At 41.6% G+C, this 12313-nt stretch overlaps 1 protein-coding gene across 2 annotated transcripts in view; it reads right to left on the bottom strand.

Annotated features, from left to right (window-relative positions):
• Nucleotides 1-531: 531 nt before the first annotated feature.
• AGPAT5 (1-acylglycerol-3-phosphate O-acyltransferase 5) overlaps nt 532-12313 on the bottom strand; it is a 60513-nt gene continuing 48731 nt past the window's right edge. The window contains exons 7-9 of one of the 2 annotated variants that reach the window (XR_003417303.2): nt 6887-7010; nt 4745-4828; nt 4515-4653 (exon numbers count right to left, since the gene is read on the bottom strand). Coding sequence is in view for 1 of the 2 variants with exons in the window: in XM_027050009.2 (XP_026905810.1) it covers nt 4428-4653; nt 6887-7010 (350 nt within the window). In the remaining variant the exon portion in view is untranslated. Of the gene's footprint in view, nt 4654-4744; nt 4829-6886; nt 7011-12313 lie in introns of both variants that reach the window. The other variant, XM_027050009.2, reaches the window with a different exon arrangement.

Below are 12313 nucleotides of genomic sequence, written 5' to 3'. Positions count from 1 at the left end.
TTTCATGCCCTACCTACATCCAGAGGTTTGGTAACTTACTGCATCATCAGCAACCCTTTGAGGTAAATATATTAATTATTATCACTATTTGACAGAAGAGAAAATTGGGAAACTTTCAACAGAAACATGAAGTGGAAACCGAAACATTAACCTGTCCGTGGTTGAATCCCGAGTGGTGGAAGCAGGACCCAAAACTGGTCTTCGGCCTGTACCTGTTGACCTCAAGGCTGAGCCGGCCTGCGGCCTGGGGGCCACGTGTGTGGAGGGAGAGAGCCTCAGAGGAGGTGAGCGCCCTGCCCGGCAGACGGCGAGCACTCAACACATCTTGGCAAGTATCAAAACAAAGTAAAATCTTAAAATAATGTATTCTGTAGCTATTGTTTGGCAGTAAAACATATACGTATATAAAACATACATATTATCACATACGTGAAATGACTATCGTGAAATAGATGTATTATGTATCACCAAGTAACTTCTGAGATTTAGATTTTCCTTTTTCTTTTCTGGATTAATGAAGCACCAATAAACTCGAGAACAGAAATCACAATTTATTCCGAACACATCATAAGGAGCCAAGACTGTTAGTCAAATATTCCCTCCTGCTGAACACACAGAGAGTATCAGTAGCATTTGTTTTTTTTTTTTTTTTTTTAGGACATAATGATTTATAAAAATAAAATTGCAGAACAGGTCTTTCTTACATATTCACATACAAAATCATGAGCCATTACTAATTTGGATGGAGTAACGGACCATCAGAAAACATTCACTGAGAGTTTGTATCACCTACAGGATCCTACTTTCCTTTAACAACAGAAATAACTCAAGCTTTCCATCTGGAGTGGCTTTCTGAAAAATAACTTTGTGTTTTTTTCCTGCTCAGGATAAGGTATTTGTCTCTTTGACCTCATGCACGACTACACAAAGAATGACTCCCCGGTTGGTAAAAGTTATGGATTTACTTCATTGCCCACAAATTGGAAAATGTGTCAAATGAAATCCTGGGGATAATGTCATGCCGTAACTACTCTCAACTAAGTCAGTAACTGTAGATCTACCTCGTACAGATATCTGAAGGAAATTTCAAATTTGATTACACAGTTATTTTACCTATATAATATCAAATATCTGAACGTTTCCAAATTAACAATTTGTATAATGCCAAGCATACTAACTGATAAGGCAACATTCTAAGTCAGCCAGTCTTTAATCTGAAGGTATGTGTAACTCACAATAAAAACTGGTCTAACCCCTCCCCCTGCCCCCCAAAATCTACTTATAAAGATATGTAACTTACTACACGGTGGTATCTGGAGTGTTGGCCATCTTGTCTTTCATCTAATACGTCAAGAACAAATACTACTATGGTTAAAATCTATTTGTACTATACATTTACAATTGTGCACACGAAATAGCACCGTGACAGACATTTCTCGAGCTTCTTAAATGAGTCAGATATGTATCTGGCAGTCCCTTTGTATCTATTCCTGATGGCACATTTTGGGAGAGGACAAATTTCATATAGACTGTATTTTTATAATGGCCCATCTACTTAAAAGATCACTTTACTGACAAAGATTCATTCACTGAATGTAAAAACAAACCACACAGCATTACAAAAGAAAAATAAAGCTTACATAATCTGGATATGAAGGAAAGTTGGTATGACTATAAATGAAAAAAAATCCCATGGAAATGAAATAAATGGAAGAAGTCATCAGTATGTACGATGTAAGGACCAGTCGGATGGCCCTTTCTCTACCAACCTGGAAGAAGGCAGCAGTATGTGTGATGTAAGGACCAGTCAGATCGTTACTCTCCCTACCAACCCGACTAAATTTAGGCATTGGACAAGTCTCAGTGAGATACCCTAATGATTACAGAATTCTCAAGCAATTAGTACTTGCTATATTCATTGTATAAAATATGAGTTTATATAACAAAACTAATATATTGCTTCACAATTTTGAGTCCTGTATTTTTTATACTTGTTCAATATTTAAGAAAAAATATTATAATTTTATAAATTCAGAATGCAAGACCAGCCACGAAGCCTAGTCAACATAACAGAAGACCAATGGGGAGTTTCTGGGTCGCAAAATGTTAAATAGCACAGACATTAGAGACAGTGAAAGATTTTATTTTTTCTTTTACTTTCATCCAAACACACCCTTTTCTGGAAAACATAAAAGCATGCACATTGATGGCATTCTTATAAAGAAAAACTAAGTAATAACTAAGCTGCAAATCAACAATAATAACAGAAACACAGGCTTAAAAGATATGTGAAAAGATTTACAGGGAGATCCAGGGCTCCTAATTTTAGAAAGTAAGAATTCAAGTCATATCAACACATGTTAAAAAGAAGCTTCTAATTTCCAAATATTTTAATACAAAATTTTTAAACTAACAAATATATCTTATAGAACTCTTGTGAGAATATAAGTATGGTCATAAGAGACATGATGTTCAAAGTGATCTTATGCAGTTCACTGTAACTTCTTATGATCAGTTATAATCAACATAATTCCAATGATATTTCTTCTTAAAGTTTAAATTTAGAGCATATCCATGATATTCAAAGTAAGTTACGCAACTTACATTTACTTTGAATAAATTAGAAATCGGTTCAATCTTTAGGACTGTTTAAAAAAAGTATTAACAAAGACGGTGAGACTGATTTAAATCTCACTTTACAGGTAAGAGAAAATCACAATTTGGCATGGGAACACTTTTCAGAAGTTTTACCTACACCCCCATGCATAAGGAGACCAACCATATCCTGCGGGCACATGTCCACCCCCACACACACAGACACACACACACACACACACACACACACACACACACACACACACACCAGTTCAGACTACCCAGAGCTTCAAAGGTGCTGTCTCACACGGCCTGCTCTCTGGGTCTGGAGAGTCAGTCACACAAAATTTCCCTTACTTATTATTTTCATTTTGCTCATCATGGTTCAGTTGGTGTGTTTCATCTGGGGGCACTGGCACGAGTTTACAACAAAAATCCATTAGGCAGAAATGTTACCTTAAGGGACTAGTAGGCAACAATCCAGTTTAAGTCAGCCACAGGCCATAGTTATTACTTCCTGACTGAAAACGGCTCTTGTTCTGAGGGGGCACAGATGAACTGTGTGGGGACTCCCCACTAAAACTAGTGGGGACTCCACGAGTTCATCCGGGCCTCGCGGGCTGAGCCTGTGGTTCACTGGCTTGAGGAGGGAGACAGACGAGCATCTTAGCCGCAGCCACTGGGGCGGGCTCAGGAGAGCCTCACCGACCAAGTTCAACCCGCAGCAGGACCGAGGCCGGCTCCATGCTTCTCCCCTGCGCCCGTCCTGTGCCAGGCACCGAGCAGCACGCTGCCAGGAATCCAGAGGAAAAGAATTCAAACACAGTGGAAATCGACCATGATGACAGGAAAAGAAAAGACTTCCGCCGAACCCAAGGGTAATAATAGGCAAAAGGCACATGCTCGGAAATCCAGGCGGACGTTTGAAGGCTCCCATCACCTCAAGCATCTGTGGACTCAGGTCCCACCAAGGTTCACACTGATGGTTTTGATGTAAAAATAACAGGAAGCCTGAAGGCTTTTAAGCAATTCTGGCACAGACGCTGGGACGTACTGAGGGCTCCGCTTTGCTCTTCAGAACGCTGGGCAGCGTCAAGTGCCGCGACAGCGGGCCAGGGTCACGCCTCCAACCGAAACTCAACGCTCACATTTGACACATTATCCTTTTGTGTACAATGCAGGGCGTGCAAATTAAGCTGCTTCAATAAATATTAGACATGTTAATTACTCTGCAAAGAGAAAATAAAATCAGCTAATAATACACTACAATCAAAGCATGCGCAAACCACAGCTTCTTCCCTGCAGACATTTCTTGACCTTTTCCTTGCATCCTTCTTGATACATAAATACAATTTCCTTCATCCACTTGGAGACATTAAGCAAAAGGCAAAATAGTACACAGCTGCAAGATACTAAATACTTCGGTGATGAGAGTTGGGACTAGTCAGGTTGTAAAAAACTAAAAATAACGAGTATGGTGAAATACGCTGCAAATTAACGTTCATGAATGCAGCCATCTGAGTCACGAACCGATACCAAAGCATACAATCCTAACCATCTTCTGAAGACGACGCTAGATCACGGAAACACCAAGGATGGCACAGAGGTTAGCTTTCCCCTTCCAGCAGCTTGTTCTAAAGTTGCAAAACCACGTATGTTTGCCCAAGACCACCTGCAGGTCGGCTTTAGTCAGAAATTCTATTTTATCCAATGTTCAATCAACAAGGCTTTATTTACACTTCTCATTAAATTCAGGCAACAATCTGATGTCCCGTGTGGCTGCCAACAGTAAACCGCGTAGCACATTCCACTGCCTGGACACGGCTACTTGTTTACGCTTTAATACTAACCCACAAGCAGCCGATTAAGGTTCCATAAACCCAAGTTTTCACATAGAGTTTCCTTCCAGCCTCGGTCATAAGCATACCAGCAGTCAAGCCACTTAGGATCAGTAATGACGGTAAAGTCTTCTTGAGACTTAATTTAGAATTAACACTTTCTCCGGGAAACTTGTTTCTTCTTTCTGGATCCAGTGAATCATAAAATTCTATAAGCAACCTAGGGTCAGAATGGAAAAAAAGAAATGTAAAGTTTCAGGTTTAGTCATTTAAGATTTTAATTTAACAGATAGCTACTAGATGATAATTACATGCTGGAGAAGTTACAGGTCCTTGGGAACTAAAGATGAATAAGGAAAATACCCAGGGACTTGATTTAATTGGAGTTTCCAGACCTGAAAAATATATTTAATATGCTCATGATTAGTGTAGATGAATTATATGTACATTTTTTAAAAGATGGCTTTCAGTAAATTTATGGGGATGATTTTGGTCTTTTAAGTTTTTAATAATTTTTCACACATGGTAATAACCCATCTCGCTTCCCGAATCCTTCCTCCTTCCTCCTAAACCTCCCATTCTACCAGAAAGTCAAGGAAAAGATCAGCAGTTCTGATAACATATATGGAGTTTCCCCCCAAACACCTTATTTGCATGGAATTAGAAAAACAGCCTCGTTAACTCATGTTCCTATCTTACTTAAAAAATATAAACTTACAGCAGAACAGACTCAGCATAAAACTCTCAAACACAAATAAAAAACGGAAAATGCTTCTTTTACCAGAACACATTCCCTAAAGTAACCACTCTTTCAAAATGTCCAGACTCAGTCTAAGTACACATAAGCACCGATACCACAAAATACATTGGATACTAAACATATTGTTCAGGCTTTCTATCTGAGAACTGATGTTCATGTCAAAACACTTGTATTTCACTTTTCGAAATTTCTTCCACAACCAAAGTGGGTGGCATCAATGGTTGGCTGAATCAATTCTGTCACATGCAAGTGACAGTCAACGGAACACAGGAATCCAGCTACTTGTCTATAAGCTTCACGAAGTTTCATTTTCAACGCAGCACACTTTCAGTAATTTTCACTTCTTAGAGTTAACATACAAGGACTAATGAGATAATTTTACTGTAAAACAACAAGACAGGGGGCACGAAGCAATCTGCTGAGTGTCAGGAGAAGGAAGTAAGTAAAATTTCTCAACATAATTTTGGAAGTCTTACTTCTGAGTCTGTAAGAACTCCGCACGTCTCAATGTGGTTTTAGTAAATGATGCATCCCATAATTAGTGGACCCATTTTTTTCAAAAGGAGGATAAAAAATAGAGATGTTTAAAACGGACCTTTCAAAAAACAGGGTATGTATCAGAAAGGATAAAAACCTCCACTGACAGCAAACAAACAGAAAATAAATAATATATCCTAAAATTTTCCCCCAAGAAAACTCAATTTTTAAGTATTAAATAAAAACCGAGATGCACTTTTTATCTTCCTAAAAACAGAAGAAAATTCTAAAATTTCTTCCTTTAGAAATCTGTATGAGGAACGCCTGGGTGGCTCAGTCGGTTAAGAGTCCGACTTTGCTCAGGTTATGATCTCGAGCCCCGCGCCGGGCTCTGTGCTGACAGCTCGGAGCCTGGAGCCTGCTTCAGATTTGTGTCTCCCTCTCTCTCTCTCAAAAATAAACAAACATTAAAAAAAAAAGAAATTTATATTGAATCAAAAGGGCTCTGATATACTCTATTCCCGGGGGCACCTGTTTCTTCCAGGCACGTCACACCCCCTCCCTCAGCCTGACGCTAAGCTGTGCCTCACCCAACAGGTATCTAAACACACCTGTACTTTACTTACAGGTAACGCTCAGCAAGGGTCAACACTGTTTGCTCCAAGTGATGTTATTAGCATGGACAAACACAAGGTCAAGCCTAAAACCATTTAGGCCCCAAATACTAACAGCAAAAAGACATTTTGGTCAGAAACATGTCACCCGCCCCTTCCTCTTCCAACCAGTACACCCATGTCATTTCCACACGTACATCAGACTAACGCCTCTATCCCACAGCCTCGCTTCCCGGGAACGTGGGCAGTCCAGCTAGCCCTCAACCACAGCATCGCCTCGTCTGACCTGGGACTGCAGGGTGTGTGTGTGTGTGTGTGTGTGTGTGTGTGTGTGTGTGTGAGAGAGAGAGAGAGAGAGAGAGAGAGAGAGAGAGGCAGAGAGAAAGAGATCTAATCTCATATCCCCCCACAGAACAGTGTCTAGGAGGAAACAGAGGCCTCCTGTAATAAGTTCTTTCATGGGACTTTGTAACAGTGAGGCTTAAAACATGGACAGATTGGACTTGAATTTATAAAAAAGCATTCTTAAGATAAAAAGACTGTATTATAGTGAAATTTAGCCGAACCCAAGGTTTTCAAGCGCAAGAACTGGTGTTACTCACTTATCTTTTATTTCAAAGCGCTCGTGAAGCCACCTTCTCATACGTGCTTGTTCTTCCGGAACATCTTTTCTGTCTATACGGTCAATGTGAATGTGAATTTTCGGACATTCTTTGCAGAGAAATTCTAACAAGAAACAAAAATATTTCATTTTTTATTGTTTTAGAACTCATGGTTATAGAAAACAATTGAAAAATGAGGTAAGAACATTCAAATGATGAAAAACCAGATTCTTTCTTTAGCAAAAAAAAAAGTTAAAAGAAAGAATTACAGACTGACGGTTTTAGGTTTCAAGCTAAAGTAGAAGAACCTGTTATAATTTCTGAGTCTACCGCAATTACCTGAAGTCATTAAGTTACATCAATAGTACCAAATGTTACCTTCCAAAAAAAATTTTCTTAATGTTTGTTTATTATCAAGAGACAGAGAGAGAGCATGAGCATGGGAGGGGCAGAGAGAGGGGGAGACACAGAATCCGAAGCAGGCTCCAGGCTCGGAGCTGTCGGCACAGAGCCCGACGTAGACTCACCAACTGCAAGATCATGGCCTGAGACGAAGTCGGACTCTTAACGGACTGAGCCACCCAAGTGCCCCCCAAATGTTACTTTTCATACAATAACCTCTAGTTCTACAGATGGCCTAGGAATAGGAAGCTGGACTCAGCTAGAAGTTCGTACCCACCCTCTGAAGGGACCCCTAAATGTCAACCACCTCCAGACTCACTAATCTGCAGGAAACCACCAGTCTGCTGTCCCCAAGCTTTTCACGCACCACACATGGTCACTGCTGCTCCCACTAGACTGAGACCCAGAAGGACGGAGATAGGTCTGTCAGGTTCACTCTGCCAAAGCATTGGGGGCACGGAGGCACGGAAGCCTGTCCTCACCATGGCACTCCCACTACAGACATGGTAGAGAGATCTCTGTCCCTCTGTGACTTGCTATTGGTTACTATTCACTGGTACTCACTGCTCTCCTTGCCTTTGCCGTATTTTCACATATTATATTCGGCTTAGGAACCAACATTCTTTTTGTGGAATAGGTATGAGCTCTTAACTACAATTCCTAAAACATGCTCCTTTGAACAAAGCAGACAGTCTTTTTTCAGGCCTGGTTGCACAAGGGACGAGGCCAGAATTTATTTAAAGACAAAATAGAACTCTAAGCTGGGAAATTCCCTTTTTTGTAGGTGGCTTTTGGTGAAGAGGTGAGATTATTAACATATTTAAATTCCTTGGAGAACAAGGAAACATTCCTAAGAGATCCAAGAGAAGGCTACATTCCCTCATTCCCTCGGTGGGTATGCAAGAAGGGGGCGGAGACCCTGTTATCTCAAGTTATGTTCAAAGACCATGTTCTAAAAGGTGATTCGTATATTCTACAGTCTGAAGAAGACTTTAAGCTTAAAGAAGTCTCTATTCTTTTGACTCCACACACATCTCTGTTTTGTTAAGTATTCTCTACAGTTGTTTTTTTTTTTTTTTTTTTTTTTTACCACTGCTATCCTTAATAACACGCATTTTTGTCATCAAAATTATCTCATGGTTATATACATTAGGAGTGAACTGGCTTTGATGATAAATGTGCACAAAGCACTGCTATAGGGAAGATTTTACTGTTCAATATTTTTGTCTTCATTTTCCTCAAGTTCCATTTTCATGTATATCATCCAAGAACTGCTTAAGAGGTATTTTAGAGCAGACCTGTGCAGCGGTTAAGAGCACGACCAGGGAGGCAGGCAGCCAGGGTTTCGATCCCTGGTCAGCCCTGAACACCTGTGTTAGCTCTCTGGGCCTGTTCCCCAGTCTGCAAAACAGAGACCCCGGGACAGCAGCTGCCTGACAGAATCACGGTGAGGAGAGCTGGGGCCCGGGAAGCAGTGCCTAGTGCCTGGGATGCTCGATGTGTTTGTGACAAGGACTTCTCAGCTGGCCTTCTTATTTGCATTTCTGGTACATAAAAATGCAGACCCTGACACCAATTTTCCTACCTCCATTTAATGATCCACCCCACCCCCCCCCCCCACCATATCTCCATAATTAAATAACAGTGCAAGGGACCTGGATTTCTCCTTCACACTGCACACACTGGGGCAGAGCCACAGGTCATAAGGAAAAAGTGAGCGTACCTCCCAAGTCAGAAATGGATGCTTCTAACCACAGTGCCTGGGAAGTGATGCCTTTCATGAGACATCAGCTGAGAAGGGAAAAGGCATCGCCTCCCACATTCATACGGGTGCTTTTAGGGTCCCCCTCCCCTACAATTTACATGGTACTTTCATGTGCCTGATTTCATCTGACGTCCACGAGGCTTCACAGGCAAGTACTATTACCCCTGTAGGGCCAAGAGAGGATAAGGCCCCGAGCGACAGCAGTGGAGCCCGATCAGTCCAGGGTCTGTCGTGAGGACCCAAACGTAGACCATGAGACAATCATCAGATAAACACTAAATGACTTCCAGCAGACAAGGAAGTGGCATAGATCTTTTCCTCAATGTCTAATAAAGCTCGTGTATCTATACTTGTAATATCTATTTCAGTTGGAGCTTATTTCGTATCGCATGAGCAAAAATTGCCCCATAATATTTAGGATATGTAGGGAAAAAGTATTCTAATTAAGGTATAATTTTTTCCTAATTAGAACTTTCCTAGTAGAGCCTAGAGTGTATTGATCTGCTAGAGTAATACAAAAGTCTTCCAAGTATTCACACAGGTCACAGGGTCTGGTCTCGGGAGAAACTGAGTCCCATGCGCATTGGGCCTGGGGAGCCAGGCAAGGCGGAGACAGAAGAGAAAAGCAGACCTCAGGGAGCAGGGCAGAAAATGCCCATGTGGCCCTGGACCCCAGCTGGCCCCCACACCGCTGGCTCACTGGCTTATTACCTGCCCGCATTCCCTCTGGGGGAAAAAAAAAGACCTAAATCCAAGAGTAGCAAACTGGGTAGATAAACTGTGGCATAGTCACATCAATGTCCACATCAATGGATATTATGTAGCATTTTAAAAAAATTACAGAAGTACATATACTGACATGTAAAGATGTTTATGACACCCTATTAAGCAAATAAAAGCAGGATATAAAGAAAACAATATACACAAATGATCTTATTTAAAAAAATATCCAGAGGCACAAACATACTCCAACATATGGATACCATGAAAAGGAAGATTTTGAGGAAAACATCCAAACTGTTAACTGGGGTTCCATCTGCACAGGTGAGCCTGTGGAGTTTTTTTCCTTCTTATTTTGGGTTACCTGTAAGTTTTATTTTCATATAAGAAAATACTAATAGAAAAAAGTTACCTAGAACAATATTAAATGGTTAAACAGAGCATCAAATGTTATCCTTAACTTCATGAATTCATTACAGTATACCACCCACTTGTAAGAAACAGGATTTTAAATAAGCCCATTATACTCAGACGGGCCCAGCTCACCTCTGGCCAATGACGCCGTCCAGGGAAGACTGACTCTGACAAGACCAGATGAATCACAAGTGCAAGCCCACTCACCTTGTAATGACACACACCACACGATGGGAAGGACAAGGGACACCACTGCTGCCTAGCTCTCGTGACGCCTCCTTCAGGCCCGAATCGTGACACTAGTGATCCCGAGAGTTCATTGACACTGCAGTCTACCCTTGTCTGCGGCCAGCCTGGGTCGGGGGGTCTAGGGTGGTGTTGAGGCCTGCACAGCCAGCAACCATCCCAGACGGTTCTGATGGAGTTCTAATGCTCCTAAAGGGCTCGAAATGACTGGCATACAGCTTATACGTGAACAATCTAGCAACTACAGAAATGTTTTTTAAGTGGGCTACAAAATACAAGTATTAAATGACAGCCCACCATGTGTGGGGATTATACTTAATATTAAACTCAACCACCCAGACGCAGAATGTACAATATTCTGGAATTTTATATCTACTTAAGGAATTTTTCTACCCAATCCAATTTACATCATAAATTGAAGGTGCATCTTAATCTATAACAGATTGTAAGTAGAGCAGAGTATCAATCAATTTACATAATAATGAGAGATGGGTTTTTCAAGCTACAGATCCCAACTCATAATTAAAATCAGCAGGTAACACGGAAAACCATCTCGTGCGGACAGGTATACTGGTAGAATGATTTCTCAGCAGCACATTTATAAATCTGATAGATATTGCCAGGAAACTTTTGGGGGACTAAATTGCACTGCACTCCTAATGGCAAAGTAGGAAAGTATTTCCCCCACAGGGCCTGTTAGAAAACCTGATACTGCGGGGCGCCTGGGTGGCGCAGTCGGTTAAGCGTCCGACTTCAGCCAGGTCACGATCTCGCGGTCCGTGAGTTCGAGCCCCGCGTCGGGCTCTGGGCTGATGGCTCGGAGCCTGGAGCCCGTTTCCGATTCTGTGTCTCCCTCTCTCTCTGCCCCTCCCCCGTTCATGCTCTGTCTCTCTCTGTCCCAAAAATAAATAAACGTTGAAATAAAAAAAAAAATTAAAAAAAAAAAAAAAAGAAAACCTGATACTGGGATTTTTGCTAATATGATAGCAAAACATGGTATCTCGCTGTAAATTTCAATTTGCATTTTTAGTATAATCAGACTGAACACTTTTTTTCCTGTGAATTACTACTGACTTATTGATCACCTTCTTATCAATTTGTAGAAGGACTTTATACATTAAGGAAATCAGGCCTTTTTTCTGTGATCTAAATTGCAAATATTTTCCCCAGTATGTCTTCAGTCTTTTGATTTTACTCTGGTATACTTTTCCTTGCAGAAATATTCACGCTTAATTGACTGAAATGACAGATTTATTTGCCACATGGCTTCTGGGTGTGATAGAAAAGCCAGCTTTCTCAAGAAGAGACAATCTGTAAGGAAAACACAGAACCTCTGTCAGCTAATGTGTAGGAGACAGAGGAATCGGGACAGAAGCGGGGCAGGGCTGGGATCTAGACAAGGCAACTTTGAACTGGTCGGCTTCCTCAGGGCCTTCTCCTCCGGTCTAGAGGAGGAACAGAACTGCCACATGCTGAGCACTCCCCGTGGGGCGGGAGGGCAGGAGCTCTAAAGCAGGAGAAAGCTAGCGGGCCCCTGGAAGACCAATGTGGGGGCAGAGTGGGGGAGGCTGCCAGGGCAGGGGCTTCCCTTGGAAAGGAGGCGTGGCCTACACAGGGCAAGGGGGGTGGGGGGAAGAGAGGCAGGACAGTGAGGGTGCATGGTCCAAGAGGGCAGGCTAACGAGGGGGTGCCGGGGCACATGAGCCTGGCCCAAGGAGCTCTTATGGTCCGGACGGCGACACAATGGAAGCATGTTGCAGAGGTCATTACGGGAATTACATGTTTCTTAGAAACTTATAATAAAAACATGTGTAATAAATCTCATTATTTAAATGGTGATAAACTGGTGACAATATCGTTGAGCAACTAAATTCATGTGT

The sequence above is a fragment of the Acinonyx jubatus genome, chromosome B1 (genome assembly GCF_027475565.1).
Source record: "Acinonyx jubatus isolate Ajub_Pintada_27869175 chromosome B1, VMU_Ajub_asm_v1.0, whole genome shotgun sequence".
NCBI lineage: Eukaryota > Metazoa > Chordata > Mammalia > Carnivora > Felidae > Acinonyx > Acinonyx jubatus.
This window is presented reverse-complemented; position numbering and strand designations above follow the sequence as displayed.